This window comes from Apodemus sylvaticus, chromosome 1, assembly GCF_947179515.1.
Source record: "Apodemus sylvaticus chromosome 1, mApoSyl1.1, whole genome shotgun sequence".
NCBI lineage: Eukaryota > Metazoa > Chordata > Mammalia > Rodentia > Muridae > Apodemus > Apodemus sylvaticus.
In genome coordinates, this window is record NC_067472.1 from 107,798,311 (window position 1) to 107,823,981 (window position 25,671).

General features: G+C 53.5%; 1 protein-coding gene across 1 annotated transcript in view; it reads left to right on the forward strand.

The window, feature by feature from the left end:
- Positions 1–1,297: 1,297 nt before the first annotated feature.
- Myo7a (myosin VIIA) overlaps positions 1,298–25,671 on the forward strand; it is a 62,069-nt gene continuing 37,695 nt past the window's right edge. Inside the window, 14 exon segments of the mRNA XM_052158294.1 lie at positions 1,298–1,748; positions 6,732–6,845; positions 11,248–11,400; positions 15,712–15,896; positions 16,341–16,462; positions 16,543–16,685; positions 16,822–16,935; positions 18,289–18,442; positions 19,335–19,411; positions 19,666–19,785; positions 20,433–20,575; positions 21,234–21,444; positions 21,973–22,108; positions 24,203–24,309. Of these exon segments, the coding sequence (XP_052014254.1) occupies positions 1,548–1,748; positions 6,732–6,845; positions 11,248–11,400; positions 15,712–15,896; positions 16,341–16,462; positions 16,543–16,685; positions 16,822–16,935; positions 18,289–18,442; positions 19,335–19,411; positions 19,666–19,785; positions 20,433–20,575; positions 21,234–21,444; positions 21,973–22,108; positions 24,203–24,309 (1,980 nt within the window). The 5' untranslated portion in view covers positions 1,298–1,547.

The window sequence follows — 25,671 nt, forward strand, 5'->3', positions numbered from 1 at the left end:
AGCTAATAGCTAAGATCTTAAATATATAACAGCATAAAAACCAAAATAACCAAAATGGTATATAAGAGACACGCACCCCTAAAGATTCACAGTATTTTCTGTTTTCACAGTTTATATCTTTACACACTGTCCATCAAACATATTAATATAGTTATAACTACTTCTTGCATTTCCATTCACAGGGGGAAAGGGAGAATTACACACCAAGGTACAATGCTGCTCTGTAGACCAGGCTAGCCTTGAACTTACAGAGATCCACCTGCCTCTGCTTCCCAAGTGCTGGGATTAAAGGTGTGCACCACTACTGTCTGGCTTTTAAAAAATTATTTAATTTTTTATATAAATTTATTGAATTTAATTTTTTTATGCAGACTCTTGCTATGCTACTCAAGCCATCCTTGAATTCACTGCGCAGCATAGGCCGGGATCAAACTTCCAGTCCTCCTGCCTCTGCGTCTGTGGCGTTATAGGCCTGCGCCATCACACCTGGAATTTTTTTTAAATAACATTTGAAGAACACCCTCTTCCTGCCTTCAGCCCTCCTTGGTATCAGAAGAGAGATCAGATGTATGCATAACAAAGATGCTTAGCATTCAAGGAGTCCCTGCCCATCTCTCTCTCTCTCTCTCTCTCTCTCTCTCTCTCTCTCTCTCTCTCTCTCTGTCTCCTGCCCCCCTGCACCCCCTGCCGCTTCTGCCTTTCTCTGGGTCACAAGAGGACCTATTTTTCTAGAGTCACCAGCAGAGACAACCTTCCAGCACCCTGCTGAGTCTTGGGGGGAGGTGGCTCTCTCCAGCCACTAGATCCATTGTCTGCCCTCTCCCCTGTCCTCTGCATATCTTTGTGCTGTCCCTCGGTCTAGAACACCTTTCCTCTCTGAGACCTGAGAGTCTCCCACTTATGAGCAGCCACCAAGCACACAGGATTTTTTCACAGCACCCATGGAGCCACAAACCCCTCTTTGGTGTTGCTGTCCTGCAGATGAGGAAACATGTGCCCCAGGTAAAGGAGTTTGCCCAAAGAACACCGTCCGTTCGTGGCCAGGGATTGAATCTAAACTGTCTGCCTCCAGAGTCCACAGAGCTGATGCGAAGGCAGCACTGACCCTTATCTGGTGGCTCTTCCTTATCTGCGTCTCATCCCACCAGGATGAGGGCTCAAGGACACGGTGTGTTAATAGGACCCTCTGTGCCCTGCTCCACCCTTGGTTTTGCATGGACAGTTGGAAAATGCCCAGCGTCCACTTTGGCTCCTCCTCTTCATTCTGTGGCTTCATGGGCAGGCAGGCAGGGGAGGTACCCTTAGGAGAGCAGGGTCCCTGAGTGTGGAAAGGGTTGGCGGCAGCAGGAGTAGGATGCTGAGGTCCTGGGTCCCTGTGGCTCAGCCTGGGTTGTGTGGGTAGGAGGTGCTGGCCTGGCCTGAGAGCCCTGAGCGGCCTGCAGTAGCTTTTGCGTGTCCGCCCCATTCTCCCATTCTCCCCAGGCCCTACTGGTGTTTTCTAAGGGAGAAGTTAGGTTTCTAGGGTTCCAGACCAGGAGGGTTGTGAGATGGATAAGAGAAAAAAACAGAGGAAAGAGGTTGAAAGAGAGGAGGGCAGACAAGAGGACAAGCTGGGAGTGTGGGGCAGGAGGCTGGAGGGCATCATGGACAGACAGTGGCCTCTGGCTCAGGGCTCTGCAGGTACTGGAGCCTGGTACCTCATCTTGTTTGGATATCAGGACACAGGAATGCTGCCAAGCTCCTACAAGGTAAGCCTAAGCCATCTTGGTAACTGGAGGTCCTGGGGGAATCCAGGGGACTACTGATAAACAAGACCACCCATAGCTGACCCCAGGGTTTTAGGAAGGAGGATCAGACAAGTTCTTCAGGGTTCAGTTCCCCTGAAGATGCTTCCCTGGGAGATTGATTGATTGATTGATTGATTGATTGATTGATTTTACCAGCCCTCTGCGCCTGTGCCATCCCTCTGTCTGGAACAGCACAAAGATCTGCGAAGGACAGGGGGGGGGGCAGACAATGGATCTGGTGCCTAGAGAGAGGCCCCCGGATTTTATTTTTATTTTATTTTATTTACCGGCTTCCATTCCCCAGCGGTGGCCTTGGATCCACCCTTCTCTGTAGCCCTAAAACTTCTCTAAGTTTACTTGTGCTCCCCTATAGCTATCGCGCTTTTCCTCCTGTAGAAAACAGACCGATTTCCTCCAAGATGAGGTTCCTGGAGCTCTTTTCCTGGCTGCGGTTCCAGAGAAGCACCCTGGGAATCTGGGGGTGTCAAGGTCTCTCCGTGGGAGGGGTCGCAGTGCGCAGCGCCCCTTCCTCTCCAGGCCCACGGGCGTCACCTAAGCCGCTGTTGCCATGGGCCCCTGGCAGATGGCCTGGTTTAGGGTTCCCAAGCGGGTGGCGCGCGGGATTAGGTGAATTAGGAGCTCGCGTCGCGTCGTGAGGCCACCAGACCTACCACACCATGGAGTCCCCCGGATGCCCTGCTGACCCAGGCGAGGCACCTGCCCCACCGTCTGGCAAGTGGGCTCTGGTGCGAAACTTGAACCAAACACTCAAGACCTTTGCGGTCCTGCCGGTGAGCCCGGGGCCGGGAGGGGAAGGCTCACCTGCTTGAGCCTCAATTCCCCAGGCGGTCAGACAAGTGGGATGCAGGAGCTAGAAGTGCATGGGAGACTGCAGCCCTAGGATGCTGCGTGGGACTAGGGACTTTGCTATCTGGAAAACCAGGGATGCCACGGGGCGGTGGGGGGAGGGGGGAGAGGGGCAGATTAGCTGAATCAAATTAGGAATAGAATTCCCAGCTTTTACTGGTGTCCAGCTCAGGGAGCACCCTGAGGCACATAATGGGGCACCCTACAGTCCCCCCCCCCCTCATCAAAGGCTAGTAGCTTGCCACCATTCCTGCTTCTAGATGCCCCCGGCAATGCCTCAGTCACCTGCCCACCTATGAAACGGCCCATGGTGGGTAGAAAAATGAATGAGGGGCTATATTCTGACTGAGGCTCCTGTCTTTTTACAGAGACCTAAGACCTGTCCCAGAGGAGGGAAGTGGCAGGAGGGGCTGAGGACTATGGATTGGTACTGATGTGATGCTGGGCCCAAGCTTAGAATTGGGGTGGACAGCAGGCACAGGTGGCATTTTTCTGGGCCTCTGGTTTTTGGCTACACTGACTCCTTCCCTTCCAAGATTGCTGAAAAGTGGAGTCTGGAAAGATTGAGTGTTACGAATCATGCAGCACCAGTGTCATAACTGAAACTGGAACCCACATCTCCTGACTACCATGTTCACTGTGACTAAATGCTAGGTAGCGACTGGGCATCAGGAGTATGTTCAAGAATAGTAAGACAGTCCCTGCGGCTGGGTCTGCATGGTAGGTGGGGGCTGGGCCTGGAAGACACTGGTCCCCCACCTCGGGGATTCACAAAGTTGTGAGCTGGCCCAAGTCACACAGCCCCCACCAAGGCATTTGCCATGTCTCTAACGGGATCTTCACTGCAAGGTGAGGTCCCTAGAGAGGTGCCTTTCACGGCATGTTTTGGTCAATATGGTGGCCCGAGTCTGGCCACAGAAAGTGGGCTGTGACTTGGAGCCCTTCACGGCTTCCTTCTTCCTTAGCATCTGCCAGCCTCGCCAATCAGCGGTCTGATGAGAGAATGTACCAAGTTCCCTTTTCTTCTTGGGTCTTAGTTTCTTCACCTATAAAGTAGGTATTTTTGTGTCCTACCTGCCTTGGGACCCAAGGGCCTTTTCTGCGTAGATCATCGTCCACCTCCTGGGGACAGCCTGAAGCTAGGAGACTCTAGTCATTTCTGTTTGCTGTGTGTTCTGAGCACCTCAGTTTCCCTCTCTGAGCCTCGACAAGGGATCTTAATTAAGTTATCCTATGTTCTTTCAGTGGGATAAATCATCCTTATGTGCCGGGCTCTGTGCTAGGCCAGGAGACATCAGGGAGTCAGGGACCTGGCTCTCAGCTGTTCTCAGTCTAGGTTTGCAGCTTGTCTTTGGGGCTGGGAGTATTCAGCCTGTCTTGCTCAGGGATAAACCTCCGGAATGTGAGGATAAGAGCCCTGGGTTTGGGGTTCCTTGGGTTCTGGCTGGGTGACAGCAGAGCTGTTTTAACTTCTGTGGAAACGGGGACTTTCCACATGAGGGTATATCGTGGAGGCTACAGAAAGTTTATATCAGGGGAATGTCTAATGTTCTGGAAGGTTCTGGGACTTCCACAGAGCATCATCTGGCACCTGGGCCAGCAGGCAGAAGTCGTTTTTATTTCCCCTTTCCCTCCCTCCCCTCATTTCTTCCTGCCTGTCTTTCTCCGTGGTGTTGGAGATAGAGCACAGCGCAGAAGCTTCACATAGTGAGTGGTGCGTTCAGAGGTAGAGAGCATGCCCGGGACAAGCCACTATTGAAGCTCCTGCTGTGCGCGTTCCCTCTCTGTCCAGACCCCTTTGCTCTGCAGTCCCTCACACACACACACAGTCACATGGCCACACCCACACTCACACCACACAGGTGCCGGTGTCCTCTCACACTCACCTGTCTTCTCTCTCACTGAGGTCTTTTCTGAGGCAGGCTGGGCCCAGGCCTGCCTAAGCTGGTGTGGTGCTGGACTGTGAGATCAGCAGAGGACTCCATTATCCTCACAGCTGCCAGAGTGGGGGTAGTTGTCAAAGTAAAACCCCAGGGACTGGGGGTGTCGTTGGGGGGGGGGGAATGTAAGAGGTTGTCTAGAATGTACAAAGCTCTGGGTTCAATCCCAGCTTTGTAAACCAGGTATTGCATGACATGCCTGTACTCTCAGCTCTCTAGTGGAAGAGAGGTCATCCTTGGCTAAATTTGTGGCCAGCCTGGGCTACATGAGATAGTGTCTCAACAAAGAAAGTGGTAATTGTGCTGTCTTCTGGGTGTAGGTGACTTCATATCCTACTTAGGAGAAAACCCAAGCCCTGTGTGGTCCTCAGGGCCCTGTGGACCTGCTTCCTGTCCCTGCCATGGCTCACCTCAGGGCAGCCTGGCTTGCTCCTCCTGGGATGTTCCTTCCCATCTGTCCCTGCTTCACCTGCAGAGGGCGGGCAGCCTGCACCCAGATCTCCCACAGAGTGCAAAGTCGATGCCCCCAGCAGGGCCGAGGAGGCTGAGGCCAGGGGAATGCCATTGCTATGTGGCCGTGTGAGTACACAGGTGACCCGGGTGCCTAAGGTGTCGCCTGTGAAGCAGGTGTGAGGATTAAGCTGGAAGCAACGGAGAGTCCCGGATTCCCAGGAAATGCCCAGTGGACATGCGCTCTCCCATCCTCTGCGCCTCATCATTCTCCTTACCTGTCTGGGGTCAAGCAGGACCCAGGACTGACTCTTGTCTCTGGCATGCCCTGCCCTTTCACATGAGCAGGCCAGGGCCCATTGTAGTTCTGATGGGAGAGGGAGGCTGAAAGAGCTGTGTACCCAAGCCCTCCTCCGTCACCAGGGAGGACAAGAAAACTGAGGTTCAGGGGTTGGTGAGCAGGGCTTAGGACCCTGGCTCCTGACTCCGTGCCTGTGGCTCTGTAATGAGCCACTTTACCAGACTATTACATTTCCAACGATACTCGATATGAAAGTATATGCTTGTACAGATGCTAAGTTCTCGCACACTCCAGGAGAGCTTGGGAACCCCTCCCAAAGGAACACACTTTTTTAAAGTTTAAAGATTAGAATACAAGCAGACATTTTATTTCAAGGCCACCAAGAACCTTTGTGTCCTGGACCCTGTGCCCTCTGTCCTCGGCGTAACTGCCTCCATGGTGTCCCCTCTGCCTCAGGGCCTTTGCTCCGCTGTTCCTGCTGCCCTTTCCTTGCCTGGCTGCTTTTTACCCCTCAGATCTTAGCACAGAGGGTTCCTCCACTGCGTGGTTCACTGGTTGCCAACTCGGAGGGTCATTCTCCTGCCGTTGCCTGTCATTCTCTGTCACTTCGGGTTTCTCCCTTCTGCTCTGCTTACCAGGGCCCATAGGGATTCTGGGAAGAGCTTTGCTTGGTTGTGACCGCTTGAATTTCTTTCACTAGAATGGAAATTCTATAATGGTCTCTGCTCCTTCTGAATCAAGCAGGACTCTGCATTCAGTAGGTGTGCAATACATGTTTGTTAAATAAATCAGGATGGAATAGAGTTGTTCTCTGTCCAACTCTGGGTTTAATTCAGCTGCCTAAGTGTCAGGCTTTGAAAATGCCCCTCCCCCACTACCTGCGTGGTGAGGTGTAGGCTCTCCTCACAAACAGGAGCCCATGTGACCTGGTACCCTAGGCTCAGCAGAGATCAGTGGGCCCACAGGAACCCATTGCTAGGGTGATTTGATGGAGCCTTCAATGTTTGCACAGCCTGGTGGTCCCCGTGTCTCCCTTTAGGGCAGAATGGATGTGATCTGGTGTGCCTGTGTTAGTCTCTAGTCTGTCAGGTGCCTGTGTGTCCAGAAGCCATGGTCTGCACAGCTCAGACAGGCCTGGGCTGAGGTTGCCCTTCCATGCTGTCGGCTGCTGCTCCCTTTTCTGAGCCATGAGGGGACCTGGCTTACAGAAGAGGCATTGATGACATTGTATGAGGCCCAGCCTAAGACTGGCCACCACAAGGCTCCCAGAAAGCAAGGGTTCCCTCACTCCTGCCTTCTGGCTCAGATCAGCAGTCTTGGTGGTAGTGGGAGGGAGGGCCACTGAGCACACTCTCCAGGCTCAGCCTCAGGATCTCCTGCCTACAGGGGGACTATGTGTGGATGGACCTGAAGTCGGGCCAGGAGTTCGATGTGCCCATCGGGGCCGTGGTGAAGCTCTGTGACTCTGGGCAGATCCAGGTGGTGGACGATGAAGACAACGTGAGTAATGATCTCTCCTTCCAGAATAGGGAGTAAGCAGGAAGTATACACCACACACACACACACACACACACACACACACACACACACCACATCCCTGCCATACATATAATCCTTCCTCCCCAGCTCCTGCAAGACAGACTCCCTTTTGCCTCCTGTTTGCACATTTCCAAAACCTTCAGGCCATTCTGGGACATAGGGATGAGGGCTGTGTATGCTATGCTGGGGAAGCTCCTTGGCACGGCTCAGTAGAGCTTTGGAGTCAGGCTCCTTCCTTCCAAGCCTCGGTTTCTCCTTTAATGAGATTCCCATGTGAGCCTACGTGTGCTGAGCACCTCAGTATAGTTGGTGTCTATCTAGGCATACTGAGCTTAACCCTACTGGCTCGTGGAAATCATCACCCACATAGCCCTCGGGGACCCAGTCTTATGGAAAGGGGCCCAGAAGTGCAGGCTTGGTAGATCATAACGATGTAGCCTTGAGGAAGGGGGCAAAGATCAAAGGAAAGGGGTGTGCCACTAGGGGGGCAGATGGCCTATGTGAGGGCCTGGAGGGGAGCCACAGGGACTCAGAGCATAAGTTTGCAGCATGTGTATGTGCCTTTGCATGTGGGTGTATGTGTATGAGTGTGCATGCGTGTATGCATGCGTATATGTATGTGTGCACATGTGTGTCTTTGTGCAGACTCATGTGTGTCCATTGGGGACACAGATGCAGTGCAGAGCACAGGAATGTAGTATAGTAGAGGCAGAAAAGACCCAGGAAGCTTCTGTTTGCCATTATCGGCATTGTGTCCAGTGCTGTGCCTGACTCTGGGGACAGCCTAGCCTGGCTTCCTGCCCTAGTCTCCTGGTCTGGAGAAAGTCAAGAGGGAATAGAATACAAGTCTCGTTGGGACAAGGGGAGACAGGCACAGGAGCTGTGGGCCTAGGGCAGGAATCCCTGATCTCCTAGGGCCCCGCAGGCCACCCCTCAGGACTCTTGACCTAACTTCTGTCTGGATTCTCAAGGCATCTGTGAAAGTCAGGGCAGACATTAACTGTGTTCCCATAGGGTGACTGCGAGTCACAAAGTTCACAGCCAATGGTGCTGGGATTAGAATTTAGCATGGCTATGTCTGCGTGTGTTCCTGCCGCCAGCATCTCAGCGATAGCTCCAGGACTCAGGTTGTAGGAGGGAGGCTCGGCCCTGGGCTTGAGGCCAGAGTGCCCTTCCTTCCCTTCCTGCAAGGCTCTAGTTCTCTGTGCAGGAAGCCGCTCTGTGCCTGAGTCATGGAGAGCTACCGTGCAGGAAGCCGCTCTATGCCTGGGTCATGGAGAGCTACCGTGCAGGGTGGCTGGCAGCTGACAGGCTGGCGAAGCTCCCCAGCTCTACGGATGGGCACCAGGAACGCTCACTCGCTACCTGAGGGTAGAGTTTCACCTGGATCAGGTTGCATGTCAGTTGGTATCCTGTAACTCTGTGTCACTGGATCCTGAAGGTCCCCCTCCCACCTGCACACCCCTCCACCAAAGCCCTAAGAGTGGGGACTGCTTGGGGGAGGACTGCTGGGGGAACGGGGACTGCTGGGGGTAGGGGAACATAGGATGCTGACAATTGGGGAAGCTGAGGCCTTGGGACCCTCTTTCCTATTTCCTTCCTCGACACCCCAGGCCATCGTCCCCCACCTCTGTCCTCTCACGGACACAGCGGCCTGAGAGTAAGGACCTGGGCAGTCACACACATCTGCTTCAGCAGAGCTCAACAGAGCGTTCAGAAAGGCTCTCTGGAGAACACTGAGGATCGAGGAAGCTCTGGTCTTCCTGCCCTTGCAAAGTGCATTCCTGTGCCTGCAGGAGACCCCCCCCCCTCCTCTGCAGAACACTTGTCCTCTTTCCCAGACAGCTCTTTCCCAGATGTGCCCCCCCTTGTCCCATCCTCATCTTCAGAATTGTCTGTGGTATTTCTATGTGCCCTGCTGTCTCTTTCTCTCCCTACCTCCTTTTCTCTGTCTTTCTTCTGTGTCTCCGCCTTTTTCTGTGTCTGTCAGTCTTCAGACACTTCCTGTCTTTTTCTCTGTCTCTGTCACTCTGTCCTTCAGAACCAGTGCTCCCCTACTAGGCTTGTTACACTTTGGCCTCTGAGGTGGGCTGTGGACCTTGACCAGAGAGCCGCTGCCCTCCCTTGGCAGGGCATCCTCCCACATAGGAGGTGGAGCCGCTGGGCTGTGCTTCTCGCCTGGCCAGTCATTTTACATTGAGTCTGAGTGCCAATTGTGAACCCAGGTCCCACCTGTTCGTCGCGTGTTGTGAAGAGAACATTCATGGTCTTTGTAACCTGGTGGCTCAGGGTGTGTCCAACCCATTCCTGGCTGATGTATCCCAGGCCCCAGTGACCTGCACACCTGACAGGATTCCCCAAAGGAGATAACTTCCCCTCCCCCTCTCCGGGACGGAAGCACTGTTATCTTTGCTGTTTGTGGACGAGGCCCTAGAGGCCCAGGAACGCGGCCTGTGAGGAGCCAGGAAGGCGCTGTAAGCTGCTTGGCCTCTGTCCTGTCTCCCCTCCCCCAGCTCCATAGAGTCCACCAGCCAGGCCTCTGAAAGACACCCTGGTGGGGCCGGATTCCCATTGCAGTCGCCCCTGCCAACCCCTTACACGCCACGCCCACACCGCCCCGCCCTGGAAGGGCTGTTTTTTCTGCTCCCTCAGCCTGGCCTTCTGTCCTCACTTCTTATAGAAACTTTCTCTTTGTTCAGGCCTCAGCTTAGATGCTCCCTCCTTGGAGCGATGGTCCTCAGCATCTGCCCACCGTAGGTCTGTTGAACTAACTGACCTATTATGGAAGGAAATATGGACCACATGGCAGGGCAGAGGGCAGTAGCAAAGGGAGCTGCTCAGAGGCCCTGTCCCATGCAGGGGCCAGGGAATTTTCCAGAAGGATCAGCTTTTATCAGAGCGTTTGGGAGAGAGGAATGTTCCACATGGCGCTGAAAGGGCAGACAGGTGCTTGACGTCACTGCTGGGCGGGCCCCTTGTGCTTTGGGAATGGCTGGGCGAGGGCCTGGATTGGATTAAGTTTTCCTGTTGGAGTGCCACGGAATGCTAGGGAAGCTGGAGCAGGCCTCTGGCTGGCCCTGCCCCGCCCCTTCTGAGCAGATGGGGGTGGGAGGGTGGGGGGTAGGGGGGAGCTATCTCTTTACCCCTAGAAGCAGGACCTGAACTAAGGCCAGAGGAAAGGTGTGGACCAGTGTGTGGCTGCCATTAGAAACTGGGCTGACCAAAGTCATGTGACCAGATCTGTCAGGGGCAGCCTGGGACTGAAGCTAAGATTCCTGCTAGGGGCTCCTGTTGGAGCTGGTGACATCTAAGAAATACAAGCCCGAGGAAATACAAGCGAGCAGGGTCCTGACAGGTGTGATCCATCTTTTAACAAACCAGGCTTGGGAGGCTGGAGCAGAGAGGTTCCCTCTACCGATGGAAACCATGGTTCTTTCTGGATCAAGGGGAGGGAAAGTGTGTGTGGGTGGACTGGGGCCATACCAGGGAACACAGGTCAGCTTCTGGTGATGTGAAAAGGCTCTTGACCCCAGTAATCCTAGGAAATAGAGGCTCTATTCTCCAGAGGGAAGAATTCAATACTTTCCTATATGCCCTCATCTGCCACCTGGTGGCTATAGGGATTATTGCAGGAAAGAGGAACAAGGGTGTGTGTGTGTGTGTGTGTGTGTGTGTGTGTGTGTGTGTGTGTGAGAGAGAGAGAGAGAGAGAGAGAGAGAGAGAGAGAGAGAGAGAGAGAGAGAGAGAGAGAGAGAGAGACTATTGCAATTCCTGCCTCAGCTCACAGGTCCAGAAAATCTCCCCTCCCCAGCTCCATATAGTTTATCAGCCATGCCTGTGAAGGACACTCTGGGGTCAGATGCCCACTGCCCCTGCCCCTGTCCACCCCTTACACGCCACACCCACACAGCCTGGGAAAGGTCGTTTTTCCTGGCCCCTGGCCTGGCCTTCTCTCTTCAGTTCTTACAGAAACGTTCTCTACATTCAGGTCTCTGCTGGAAAGCTATCTTCCTGAAGAGGTGATTCTCAGCTCCTGTCCACAGTAGCTCTGTAGAACTCTCTGAACTTATTTTTTATGTATTTGTTTACTGGTGCCTGGATTTGAAGCCAAGCCCTTTAAATTCAAGTTACTCTGCTTACTTTCTATCTCTCAAAGTGACTGGGGGACCTGAGCCCCTTGATGATAACCACTGGCAGGGGCAAAGTCTTTGCCTTGTGTGTCTGTGGAGGAGAGCTGCCTTGATGGGCAGAGAGCACTACAATCCCCAGACTCAAGCCAGTCAGAGCCAGTCACAGACCCATCCTCTGCCCAGCCTGGGATGTCAGGAGCAGCAGCTGACTTGAACGGCTATGTTCACTGCAGGAACACTGGATTTCCCCTCAAAATGCCACGCACATCAAGCCAATGCACCCCACATCGGTGCACGGTGTGGAGGACATGATCCGCCTGGGGGACCTCAACGAGGCAGGCATTCTTCGAAACCTTCTCATTCGCTACCGGGACCACCTCATCTACGTGAGTACCACCCATGGCTACCCCTGTGCTACACCCAGAGGTCCAGACTCCTGGGACTTCGTCAGATGGAATGAGGTGCTCCATCTAAGGCTCCTCCCCTCCCCCAGTCCAGGCTCTGGGCTCTTTAGACCTAAGTCTGTGGCAGGAGTTGTTATACTGCAGGTTTCTGGCCTCAGAGGCTTGGAAACTAGAGGCCAGGGTTGCTCGGGGACAGGCTTGGTAGTTTACCAGTTAGGGAACTGCGGGCTGCTGCCCTGAAGCCTTAAGGCCAGTGGGGGCAAGCTAAAAAGCATGTGTTCTTAGGAAGGAAAAAAGGGCCACAGACTCTCATTAGAACCAGCCAGCTCACCCTTCCCTGTGGAAACACCACTGGATCTTAGTGGAATGCAGAAAAGGACTTCCATAGAGAAACAAATACATTTGGCCTCACCCAGCTGGGACATCAGGGACAAAGGCAGTTTAGAACAGGCAGGACACACGCCCTGGAGACCCTTGGCAAATTGACACTCCAAAGGTCTCATCAAACCCAAAGCTTTTTACAATTATTGAGGGAGCCAAAGACTTTTGCTTATTTGGGTCATAAGATGGTATTTGTGGTATTAGAAATTAAAACAGAAAGCCGGGCAGTGGTGGCGCACATCTTTAATCCCAGCATTTGGGAGGCAGAGGCAGGCAGATTTCTGAGTTTGAGGCCAGCCTGGTCTACAGAGTGAGTTCCAGGACAGCTAGGGCTATACAGAGAAACCCTGTCTCGAAAAAACAAAACAAAACAAAGTAAAACAAAACAGAAAGAAGAAATTAAAACAGAAAACTTAAGATATTTATTCATTAAAAATGGCAGGCAGGCTAGGTCTGTCTAGAAAGCGATGTGATCAGACCTTATATCTGGAGCTGCAACGACTTTTAAATCTGCAAAGATAGGAATCTTCTTGGCATTGTCCTCCTAGTGTTTTGTCCTCCTACTTGTTTTGAGTATTCTTTTAAAAATGAACTATTTATTGTAGTGCTCAGGTGCATGAGTGCTAGAGCCACCACATGTGGGTCTGAGAACAGCTTTTGGGGGCTATTTCTTTCCTTCCACTGTGTTTTGAGGTGGGGTTTCTCTTGTCATTGTCCCCCATGCTCTAGGCTAGCTGGCTTGAGAGCTTTCAGCCAACTCTCCTGTAGGAGTGCTGGGATTTCAGATGCGAGTTCCTGCATCAAAGTTTTTACATGGGTTCTGGGCAGCAGTCTTACATGCAAGAGCCTTGACCTCTGGGACAGTCTTGCTGGCCCTTTCTGGTTCAGTTTTAATCAGATGTGTGTACTATAAACTGTAGATTTCCTTTTGACTGATTGCAATGGGACCTATCTCACTGTGCCTCAGGGGAAAGACTGTGTGTACTCAGACGGTGTGTGTGTGTGTGTGTATGTGTGTGTGTGTGAATGTGTGTGTATGAGTGTATATGTGTATACATTGACACACATGTGTTTGATGATGAGTACTTGTGTATACATTCAGGTATGGGATCAGGTACACATATGTGGACACATGTGTACATACCTTTACATGTGTGCACATATATGTGTTCTTTCTCCACATGCATCTATTCACAGTATTCTGTCTTTCTCCCCAGTCTCATCCTGGACCTCATTTGGTACTGTGGCTAGTGTGGCCCTGAGTGCTGACAGGATGTTCCGTAGCTCCCTTCTCTGCTAGTACCTGGGGATAATCAGAGATGCGCCCTCTCAACCCATGACTGTTAATCATGTAGTCATATAACAGACAATGCTTCCGTGTCCTGTATTCTGTGTTAGACAAAGGCCTTGAACCAGAGTCACCAAGCAAGCATCCAATAAAACGTACTTCAGTGAACGTGCAGGGTGCAATGAGACAGACATAGCACCCCTACTTTCTGAAGGAGCCGGCTCCTTATGGCAGAGACATCAGCCAGGTGAAGGGCGTGGGCAACGTGCTCTAGCCCAGGGTGGCAGGACAGTGAGGGGCTTTGGGCCTCAGGTTCAGTGAGTGGCCTTCCACCTCATCTCAGAGATAAAGAACAACAAGGCTATTTAGGGAGATGTATACCATGCCCTGAGGTTGTAGGAAGCAGGGATGGGGCCCAGCAGAGGGCAATGGAGCAAAAGCCCACCTAGGCTGGGAAGGAGAGACGGAGCAGCCATGGTGACAGGAGCCAGGCGGGGTGCTGGGTGGGGACCGGGAAGATCTGCTGGTCCAGACCAGGGCGGGGGCTGGGATGGTGGGCTGGTAATGAGGAGCAAGGCGTGGAGGGCTCACCTGGGTGGAGGGGGGTGACGGTACTGGAGGCCAAGTTGAGCAGGCTGACAGCCAGACTGCAGGAGAGCTGGCTTGGGAGTCTTAATGGCCATCATGCGGTGGCCTTCAGGAGGCGGGACACTAAGGAATCATGTGCCCAGAAGGCCCTCGGGAAATGCTGACTGGAAAGGACCCTGGGGCAGTAGTGGAGTAAGGTGCGTCCACAGCACCGGGAAGTCTTGGAGTGTTGCAGCATCTCTACATTTCTGTCACTTCCCTGTTGTTGAGCCTCTCAGGGAGACTCTGTAGGCTGGATCATTGGGTCTGAAATAGTAACAGATACATCAGTCTTCTGTAGTTGCCAGAATGACCTTTCCCCAACAGATCCCCCCAATGTCACGCCCTTTCACACTCCTGTTCTCTGCTGCAGTCAGCTCCTCCCTGTCACTGGAGGAGGCAGGGGCTCCCGGAGCACCGCACCCGTGCTGGGGCCTGTGGAGTGACTTTGGGGGCCAGCCTCCAGCCATGTACTGGTGACAGGTGTCACATGCTTGAGTAAGTCTTAAGAAGGGAGTGAGGCAGCACTTATGTCGCTGCTACCCTCCGAGGGCAGCACCTTTGTCTCTGCAGTGGCCCTGGGAGGGGTAGCGAGCCCTCCCTTTTCCAAATAAGCAGGCTGAGGCTGGCCAAAGCAATGTTCCTTGAGTCTGTCTCTCAGGTGGATGGGCTCCCCATCTGGAGGGAAGAGTCAGCTGTATTCCAGTTGCATAGGAAGGCATGTAACAAAAGGTGGCCACAGGTTCCCACCCAATTGTTTAGCCTATGCCCAGGTTCCTGGAGATGTCTTTGTGACTTCTTTACCATTGACTGGTTGTCTGTCTACTGTTACTTTGTAACAGACCAGCTATGGAGGGCAGGTGAGTAGCGCAGTAATAGCCCCTGGAAGGCTTGTGGGTTTGGCTGGGCTACTCCTCTTGGCTGGGCTACTCCTCTTGGCTGGGCTACTCCTCTTGATCTCCTTGCTTCATTTCTTTTCCTGCCAGAGGCTCTTGGCACCGAGTTGAGTGGGGAAAGCTAGTCTTAGGTGTTCCTGGCTGCGGTGTTTGGAAGAGTCAGCTTAAGACGAAAGAAGCGTCTATACTCTGGAAATGGAGTCTCTTGGCTTAATTAGTGCTTCTCTGCACAGCTGCCCTGGCCTGGGCTGGATACACAGCTGATTTCCCTGCATGCCACACTGAGCTGCTGGGGAATGGTGGATGCTTTGGTGTCATGCACTGAGTCCTGGAAAGGTGGTAGAGGTTGGAGAGACAGCCGAGGCTGCTGCCTCCCCTGGGCAGACACATCTGTCTCCAGCCTTCCTAACATCAAAACATCTATCACTGACAACAGGCGATGCCTGACCTTTTCTGGCTTGGGATGAGGCGGGAGGAGGGAGGAGGAAACCTGTGCTGTCCTGACGCTTCTTTATGTGACAGGACCCAGGGTACAGCCGGACATCTTGACCATGTTCACATACAGTCTGAGGTCCCCAAACTGTGACAGACCTTAGCAGGCAGCCTCAGGTGCCCATGCTCCATGCACGGGGCACAGTAGCCACCCTGCCGCACAGAGAAGTCATCACCCAAGCCTGAAATCCCACATCCCAGCCTTCTGTACACACCCCAGCCCCAGTCTACTGCTCTTTATGACTTGGCCAACTCATAGTTTCTTACCACCCTGGTCTCCTCTCTGAACATAGTCCAGTTTTTGCTCTAAAAGAATTAGGTAAGGAGATTGGGACCAAAGGAAGGAGCCAACATTTGAATTGTCTTTGCTTTGCACTTTGAATCTGAACCCGTTTCCCCATCGTATAGATAAGACAATGCAATCCAGGCTTGGGGACATCTGCTGTCCCCTCCTCCTTTCACCAAATGTCTCTGCTCCAAACCAAAGCCAGTCTGAGACGCCCCCTCCCTCATTGGCTCCAGCCATGTCTGTGGACTCTAGAGCTGCACAGGGCAGAGACTGTGCCACCCCCACAGACAGTGCAAGCTCCTGTCCCTTGCTGCTTGCAGACGTATACAGGTTCCATCCTGGTGGCCGTGAACCCCTACCAGCTGCTGTCCATCTACTCGCCAGAACACATCCGCCAGTACACCAACAAGAAGATAGGGGAGATGCCCCCCCACATCTTCGCCATTGCCGACAATTGCTACTTCAACATGAAACGGAACAACCGGGACCAGTGCTGTATCATCAGGTAGGCCTCACTTCCGGTGAGATGCCTGGTTCTGCTGTCCTGCTCGTGCACTAGGGACTGTCCCACGGTTAGACTGCCAGGGGGCTCCCCAGGAGCTGGCTGTGCCCTCTGTGCTGTGTCATGGTGCACGGAGTCACCCCCACATTCCAGATCTTACATTTCTTTTCCCTGAACACTACAATGCTGATTTTTGAGGTCAACATTGTTTCCTGAGGGTTCCCATTAGGTGATGGTTGAAATCTGTCTTCTTTTCTCTTGGGCAAGGGAAGGGGTCAAAACATCAGCTGAGCAGTTTGCATGGTTCCTACTCTTGACCGGGGGGGGGGGGGGGGGGGGGAGGGGGGGGATGGGGGTGTGGCATCTGAGGACTCGACCCATTGTGACAACTGGGGCTAGTGCCGCAGCCAAGGCTGAGGACTTTCCTATGATTCCCACCCTCTGCAGCGGGGAGTCAGGAGCTGGCAAGACAGAGAGCACAAAGTTGATCCTGCAGTTCCTGGCGGCCATCAGCGGACAGCACTCCTGGATCGAGCAGCAGGTGCTGGAGGCCACCCCGATCCTGGAAGGTAAAGCCAGGTTCTGAGGGGGAGCCGGGTGCTGGCACTGGGTCTGTCCAGGCTCACCTGTGACCCCTGCCACCCTGCAGCCTTTGGGAACGCCAAGACCATTCGCAATGATAACTCCAGCCGCTTTGGCAAGTACATCGACATCCACTTTAACAAGCGGGGTGCCATCGAGGGCGCAAAAATAGAGCAGTACCTGCTGGAGAAGTCTCGAGTCTGCCGCCAGGTGAGAGCCAGTGCCTGGATAGGCTGGGTGGGCCCCACTGTCCACACAGTCTGGGCCACCTGTTACCCCACTCTACTTCCATCTGGTCCTCGAGGTGTTCAAGGTCCCCTGAGGTCCCTGCTCACGTGTGTTCCAGGCCCCTGATGAGAGGAACTATCACGTGTTCTACTGTATGCTGGAGGGCATGAACGAGGAGGAGAAGAGGAGGCTGGGCCTAGGCCAGGCCGCTGACTACAACTACTTGGCCATGGTGAGCACCTGTCTCAGTGAGGTAGGGCAAGACCGAACTCGGCAGTGCGGCTCTGTCTGAGCCTTAAACAACGTGCCCTCACTTGGGCATTCCCTAGTGCATCCTTACCACAGGTACATTTCTCAAGGTCAACACAGAGCGTGGAACACAGCGTGGGGGTCACAGAACCAAGCACAAGCACCTGCTCATAATGCAGACTGTGAAGGCCGCTGCTGGGCCTCCTAGGGTGCAGGGGGCTGGCTGCCGAGGCCCGGACCTCCACGCTTTGTCGATGGTGGGATTCAGTGCCGGTTTCTGGCACTCTGTGGCTCTAGGGCAGTGGGTCTCTCTCGACCCCTTTGAGGGTTGAATGACCCTTTCACAGGGGTCACCGAAGGCCATTGGAAAACACAGATATTTGCATTACAATGTATAACTAGCAAAATTGTAACTATGAGGTAGCAACAAGATAATTTTATGGTTGGGGGTCACGAAACATGAAGAACTTTATTAGAGGGTCGAGCATTAGGATGGTTGGGAGCCACTGCTCTAGGGGCTGTGCACACAGCAGGTTGAGAAGTCCAACTCTACCTCCATGGGGAGAACCTAGTCGGGATTTAAGGTGTTGTGCGTGGGACAGGACCTTCTCTTCTGTAACTAGCTAGCTGGCACACTCCCTCTCCCTCTCTCTCACACACAGATATACCACACACCACACAGCACGTATACCACATACACCACATACCATGTACCACACATACACCACACACAAACACACACACACACACACACACACACATACACCATGCACACACATATACCATACACACACACACCACACACATATACACACCATATACACACTAAAACAACACACATATATACCATATACACGCTCCACATACACAGATACACCACACACACCACACACACACATGCACATACATGCACACACACATGTACACATTACACACCACATAGACAAACACACAAACAAATGAATGTGTGCACACACACACATGCACATATGAACACCCATACCATACCACATCACACACACACACACACACACACTTGAGCAGGCTGTGTCTACACTTTCCCACTGTGCTTCACACATGGTTACAGTGGAAGGGAACTCCTCCAGGAGTGGGTAGCACCCTGGAGCTGTGTGGAACCAGGTGGGGTGCTGGTGCTGTGAGCTGGGGTTGGAAGGAGTGCTTGGGTGAGCTGTGTAGTGCCCAGCTCTTACTCATGTCAGGGCGCCCTGGAGAAGCACCACAGGACCGTTCTAGACGTCCTGGGGGCATTGCCCTCCTGACACCTCCCTGACACTTCCCTGTCCTCCTGTTTTATGCCATCCGCCCCCCCCCCCAGGGTAACTGCATCACCTGTGAGGGCCGCGTGGACAGTCAGGAGTATGCCAACATCCGTTCAGCCATGAAGGTGCTCATGTTCACAGACACAGAGAACTGGGAGATCTCAAAGCTTCTGGCCGCCATCCTACACATGGGCAATCTGCAGTATGAGGGTGAGGCCCTACGGTGCCACACACCACCCAGGGCAGCATGGCACCCAGCTTCCAGGGGTTGGCAGTGCTGTCTGCTGCAGCGGACATTACATGGGATGTGTGCTGGGAATCCTCTCAGCCTGACTTCAGTCTCAAGGGTGGTACACTGTGTGGCAGTCCCCCACAGAGCTGGCGGGTCAGGTATTCAGAGCTGACTGTAGCCCTTTAAGACCTCGTCCACATCTGGATTCTTCTGTAAGGCTTAGTGTCTGCAGGAGAGGCTAAAGCTTGGAGTTCACACTGTGGCATGAATGACTGGACAGCTGTCTGTAAGGGGGAAGACAGAGCAGGGCCTGCACACGTATTTGACACCACTGCATACCAGAGTGAAGTGGTCCATCGGAAGAAGACGTTGGATTACACTCCGCCTTTCCACGGGTGTCTAGCACGGGTCTCAGGCAGAAAAGATGCGCTTGGAAGCTCATGTAGTGAATGAGTGTCCTCAGAACTAGGCAATCCTGGGCTAGTAAGTCTGCAAAGATAAGGGGAAATAGGTGCTTTGCGTACAGAGATGATGTTAAAGTCGCTGAGGCCCAAGAGAAGTAGGTTTATTTGGTAAAAGGATAAGTTCACAACATGTGTCCCAAAGGTACCATGGGTAGAGGCTGTGAGGGAGGCACCAGAGGGTCCAGCCTGGGTGCTAGGCTCAGCACTAGGTGCTGGCATTTAGGGTCCATACTCTCATGGTGACCACAGGCTGTGGTGAGAACATCAATCAGATGTATACTGACCATGCTGCCCATACCCTCTGAGCAGGGCAGGCCCCTGAGAATAGGCACGGCAGCCTGCTCTCTTCAGGGTCCCCCTGCCCCTCTGTCTCCCCGTGTGACACCATGTCCCTTGCTGCTGGCAGCCCGCACATTTGAGAACTTGGATGCGTGTGAGGTCCTCTTCTCCCCATCGCTGGCCACGGCGGCTTCTTTGCTCGAGGTCAGTGCTAGCGTCTCCCATTCTCTTTCCCTCTGAGGAACCTCTGGCTCATTTGGGCTGAGGTGGGAACCAGCTGTGGAGGCCTTGGGCGGGGCGAGTTCTGTTCAGGGAGCAGTGGGCAGTCCTGGGCTGCTGTTCCTACAATGGGTGGTGCTGACCCATCTGGGCTGGGGCTCTGTGATATCTGGAAGCCAAGTGGGGTGAAAGGACACAGTCAGGCTGGGGCTGGGCCAACACCTGGGTGTTTGCTCTAGGTGAACCCCCCAGACCTGATGAGCTGCCTCACCAGCCGCACCCTTATCACCCGTGGGGAGACGGTGTCCACCCCTCTCAGCAGGGAGCAGGCGCTGGATGTGCGAGATGCCTTTGTCAAGGTGGGTGAACAGGGTGGCCGTCTGCTCTCTTTGCCTTGAGGTGTGGACAGACAGGTGCAAGATGTTTCCAAAGCTTGCCCTTGCTTGGCAACCTGTGGGCTGAGTGCCCACTGCCGTCTCTGGTTCTCTGATGCCCAACTTTCCTCTGTCAGCTTCTAAGCCCCAAGGCCAGGCCTCCTAAAGGAGTTGGCTCCGCATGCCCCAGGGGCCCTGCTTTGTCCCCTCAGGCGTGCTTTGATCAGCTGTTCAGCCAGGGGCACCCTCTTAGATCTCCTGGGCTCTGGCTGGTGGAAGACTCCCGGTCCTTGTGTTGCTACTACAGCCATATATTTGCCAATCAAAAATAATCCCAAATCTGTACCACCCCTGCGCCGGATTCTGGGCCTTTAAGGTATGCAGAGGATGGAGAGACAAATAAGCGAAAATGCAGAACCCCAAGGTGACTCCTTCCCAGCCTCGGGGCCAAGGGAAGGTCTAAGGGAGCAGAAGAATAGTTCCTGAGGCAGGAGTGCATGTGCTGTAGCAGGGAAGACTCGGGGGCATTAATGCCACCTGTAAGGCTGGAGCCCAGACCCAACGTGGCTAGGAGTGCTGACTGCCACTCAGGGAGGGCCTGCCCTGCCCTGTGGCTGATGGGCACCTTTCAGGGCATCTATGGGCGGCTCTTTGTGTGGATTGTGGAGAAGATCAACGCGGCAATCTACAAGCCACCCTCCCTGGAGGTGAAGAACTCTCGCCGCTCCATTGGTCTCCTGGACATCTTTGGGTTTGAGAACTTCGCTGTGAACAGGTAATGTGGGGACCCCATGCCTCTCCCTTTAAACTGCACTCGCCTGCCGTCAAGAACACCCTCAGGCTTGGGAGACTTGACTTCAGTTATCCTGGAGTGTCTTCATGCCAGGCCCCAGGTCTGCTGAGACCAGCCCAGCAGGGTACCGGGGAGGGTTTACACTGTCCTGGGTACTTGGGAGGTGGTCGCTGGTCTCTGAGTTTATGACCAGAGTCACTTCAATTCAAATCAGTTCAACTCTTGTAATGTAGAATGTCACAGGATCCCCAAGACCACCATACTGAATATGCGAGTCAAGGCTGCTGCTTAGCTGGGCTGGCGTCAGGCCTCTCTGCTTGTTTGGATATTGTCAGCCTTGGCCTCTCAGTGACTACCTTCCTAGTGTTCTGACATTTCCCATATATAGGGCCTGGTCACTCAAGGAAAGAGCCCTGAGCCTGGCTTCTAGCCTCCCTCTCTAACCCACAGTGACCTTGGCCATGTCCTTTGCCCCTGCCAGTCCCCAGAGTTGTCTTCAGCATAGGAGTTGGACTTGATAGTTCGACCCTAGCCCACCTGGTGGGAGTCTTGTGTCAAGCTGCAGATCTAGGCAGAGCTGGGTCCGGGTGACAGGGCAGAAGTTGGGTGTCACATGTCCAAGGTCGTCCGCCCTCTGCAGCTTCGAGCAGCTCTGCATTAACTTTGCCAATGAGCACCTGCAGCAGTTCTTCGTGCGGCACGTGTTCAAGCTGGAGCAGGAGGAATACGACCTGGAGAGCATCGACTGGCTGCACATCGAGTTCACTGACAACCAGGACGCACTGGACATGATCGCCAACCGGCCTATGAACGTCATCTCGCTCATCGATGAGGAGAGCAAGTTCCCCAAGGTGGGCGTGGCAAGCCTCAGCTTCCCCACCTGCCACCTGGGAGGAGCAACCCGAGCCCATTCTGGTGCTCTGGGCTGATTCTGGGGTGTCCACGTGGTGAGCAGGAATTTCCTGCCTTCCACTGGGCCCTGGGCCACACCATCAAGATCTACATAGCTGTTTCAGGATAGATGCTGATGATAGAATTTGGCTTCACCTGGGAAGGAAACATAGTATTGCTTTCAGGAGGAAAAACTGAGATTAGAGTCTTGCTCTATTGATCAGGCTAGCCTTGAACTCCTGGGTTCTAGATATTCCCCAATCTTAGCCTTCCAATTATTTTAGTTATGAGAAATAGATGCCCTAGCCTGGGGTGTGCATTAAGGTTTGTGGTTCACCCCCACCTAGCAGATTGGCAGTGAGGCCAAGAACCTGTGTCGGGTGTGAGGGGGGTAGCTACTGAGAAAGTCAGGAGAGGCCGGAAGGCCGTGGGTAGAGAGGCCCTGGATGGGAAGCAGAGGCTTGGCAATAGCCACTCTATCCCCTCAGGGCACGGATGCCACCATGCTGCATAAGCTGAACTCACAGCACAAGCTCAATGCCAACTACGTGCCACCCAAGAACAGCCATGAGACCCAGTTTGGAATCAACCACTTTGCGGGTGTTGTCTATTATGAGAGTCAAGGTACAAGTGGTGATGGGTGTCTGTCTCTGTCTGTGCTCAGACAAAGTCTCACTCTGAAGGCCTAGCTGGGCGGGGACTCACTGTGTAGAGCAGGCTGGCCCGGAGCTCCTGGAGATTACCTCCCCCTGCCTCCTGAATTCTGGGCTTGCTTTTGCTCTTTTGTGATACTGGGGATCCACAGCCCTTCAAAAGTTAATTGTGGCAAAGCATACATGATACAAAGTTTACCACTGTAACCGCTTTACATTCAAGTCAGTGGCTTGATGGGCATTTACAATGCTGTGAGTCTTCACCACCCCTTCCACGGGTTTCCACGACTCCACACAGAAGCCAATCCACCCATCATCCATCCCTCCCACCCTTCGCCTAGTCCAGCAGTACCTCCACTCTGCCCTGCTGCTACGATCTCACCACCTAACTACCTCAGGTCATCGGAGTCACAGGATTTGTCTCCTAGGGTCTGGCTTACATCTCGGATCACGGTCTGGCCTGGGCTCCTCCATGTTGTGGCATGGGTGATTTTCATGCCTCACCAATATTCTATCACATGACTATACCACACAGTTTACGTGTTCGTGTGCTGATGGGAACATGGTTGTCCTTCAGCGAGTGCAAACGGTGCTGCTGTGGGCGCTGCGTCAGTGCAGCTCCTCCTCTGGGTCCTTATGGGAAACTGAAGCTCAGAAGGGACCAGTTCATGTGGGCGCGTGAATTGTTCTTCCATGACTCATACAACCTCATAGACGCAAAGTGCGGCCTAGAACCTTCTAGCAAGAAGGCCAGCACACTGAAGTGGATGCCCAGGCATCTTCTTCTCCCAAGAACACGCAGCTGGCTCATTTAAAGCTGAAAATTAGGGGGCCACTCATCCAAAGGACCTGCGCCCAGTTCCCAGTACATGCTGGCTGGCTCACAATTGCCTTTCACTCCAGCTGTAAGGGATCCGGTGCCCTCCATGTCACACACATCCAGAAGATAAGTCTTGCTGGGTATGGTGGTGCACCTGGAAAATAGAGACAGGGAAATCTCTGTGAGTTCTGGACCAGCCAGATTCATAGTCTGTTTTAAAAAACAAATCTTAAAAAGAAAAGCTGGAAATTAGGCGGAGGGTAGAAACCCCGCTCGCCTCACCTGCAGCTCTGCAATTCCTGCAATTCTGCAGTTTCCTGCAGAGAGCCTTGATGAGCATCCCACCCAGCCAAGTGAGAGAGGCCCAGCCCAAGCTGGCATTCACCGTGGGCGTAATACACTGAGGTCCTGAGTGCCCCAACGCTCCCACCCACGAGGCCACGGCATTCAGAGCCACCTAGGGCCAGGGTCATGCTCCCCCGTGAACTGGTGCAGAAATCAGTGTGTGTGCGCGCAGGACCTGATAGGTGATAAGTGCTACCTTCCTTCTCTCAGACAGGGACACCAAAACCTTGAAAGGGACTTTCTTCATGTCACATGTGAGGGTGGCATAAGAGACCCTGCTGTTGTAATTTATCCTTCAATTACCATACCAGGCCTTCAGGGGTGGCCCAAGTTTTGTGTCTGGCTGTGTCACCACCCCTCCGGAATCTTTAGCCTGTGGATACCTCATCTCCTGCATCTTCCTTGTTGCTCTGTCCCTGAGAATGGCAGCTTCCTCTAGGTTGGGACCAGGGTCCTGGGTTTGATTGCTAGCTCTGCCGTAGATGGCTGCTCTGGTGTCACAGGGAAGACCCGTAAATCACATTGTTCTGCGTAGTTGTGGGGTGGTGGTAATTAGCCACCCTATTGCTAGCTTAGAAGATCAACATATAGTCTCTCTCAGATGATCCCTTCACAAGGACTCTGGTGTCTTAGATCAAAGGGCTCACAATGACTCAGGGATCTCCTGTGCTTCTTACATAGGCTCTGAGTGGGGGGGGGGCAGTGTTTGGGGGATTGCTCCTCATTTTCTCTGTGATCTTGAGTAAGCCACTGTCCTCTCCAGGCCATGCCCACACCGTGGAATGGGTGTGGGTAAGCAAGGTGAATTCTGAGGGTCCTTGTGGCTCAGATGTTGTGGATTTGGGGAGCCCTTGCCCAGCGGTGGGACAGGGAGCCATGACTGCTCTCTGTTGCTCCCAGGCTTCCTGGAGAAGAACCGGGACACCCTGCACGGGGACATCATCCAGCTGGTCCACTCTTCCCGGAACAAGTTCGTAAAGCAGATTTTCCAGGCCGACGTGGCCATGGTAAGATTGTTGGATGCTCCTTTGAGCAGAAGGGACTCTGGGAGTCAGGCATGAATCTCTACCCCACCCTGAGTTTTGTAACTGGGCTCCAGAAGGGAAGGCCTGGGAGATGCTTCGGTCTGGTCCTCCTTTACTGGCCCAGGGTATGACTGGGGTATGAGGCTCAGAGAAGGGCTATGCGGAAGCTCACTTGGGCGTTTACCATGGAGCCCACCTCTAGACAGTCACAGGGGGAGACATAGGATAATACGGCAGGTGGGCCACCTGGACCCTGAGCTGAGACAGGAGCGCCTGCACTGCTCAGGAGCCTGGCAGTTGGAGTTTCTTACTGGGCTCTATGGCTTTTATTTTGTTCCTTTCTGTGTCCCTGTTTCCCAGGGCACAGGGGTGAGCAGGGAGGGGGACCAGCATTCTCCTGTGCCTGTACAGGTGTCTGACATGCTTGGGATGGTGGCCAGCCTTGACCTCTAGCCCAGGCCCTCCCACCCCGTCTCAGAGGCTGTTTGACTCTCCCCTCTTCTGCCTCACCTGCCTGTGGTTCCCCTTATAGTTTCTCTGTGGTTATTCATCCGGCACTGTCGGCCAGGCAGCGGCTTCCTCGAAGGTAAAAGGCCCAGCCTGGGGCCCGGATGACTGTGGCCCAGAGCTCACCCTCATGGGGCTGACTCCAAGGGAGAGAGGGCTGGATTGTTCTGTCTTTTGTGGAGTGTTTTTTGATTTTTTTTTGTTTGTTTTTTGTTTGTTTGTTTTGTTTTTTTGTGGCGTGGTTTTTGGAGTGGTTTTTGGTTTTTGAGTTGTGTGTGCTGCGGTAATCTCGGTTTCTTAAAGAGGAAACTGAGGCCTGCAAGAAGAAAGTTGGAGAATGTGCCCAAGTCTTTTTCTGCCCCACTCCTGTTATTGTACCTGCTTCTATGCCCACAGGCCCCAAAGACTCAGTGGGGGCTCTGATGGCACACTTAAGTGTACATACAGGTGGTCTTCTGTTCTGTGGATGTGGGACTGAGGTCATTTATCCTAATGACATCCTTTGGGGAGATCAGCGAGAACAGCTGCTCTGGTCCCCTCCTTCAGGTCTTGGCTGTTGTGGAGTTGGCATTCCAAAGGAGCTGGAGGCCCTCGGCTACCACCCTCCCACCTCCTCTTTGCTAACCCCCCCCACCCCGCCTTCCCAGAGCGTTGTCTCCTCTCTGCCAAGTGCTAACTACACACATATTTGGCCTGTTCCCTCCCAGAGCCCTAGGATAGACCCAACACCCTGGGTGTTAAGGGGAGGGGTAAATACCAATCCTGTCCAGATAGAATCCTCTCTCTTCCCTCCTGTGGATGCCTCTGGTCCCTGCACCCATAACACACATACACACA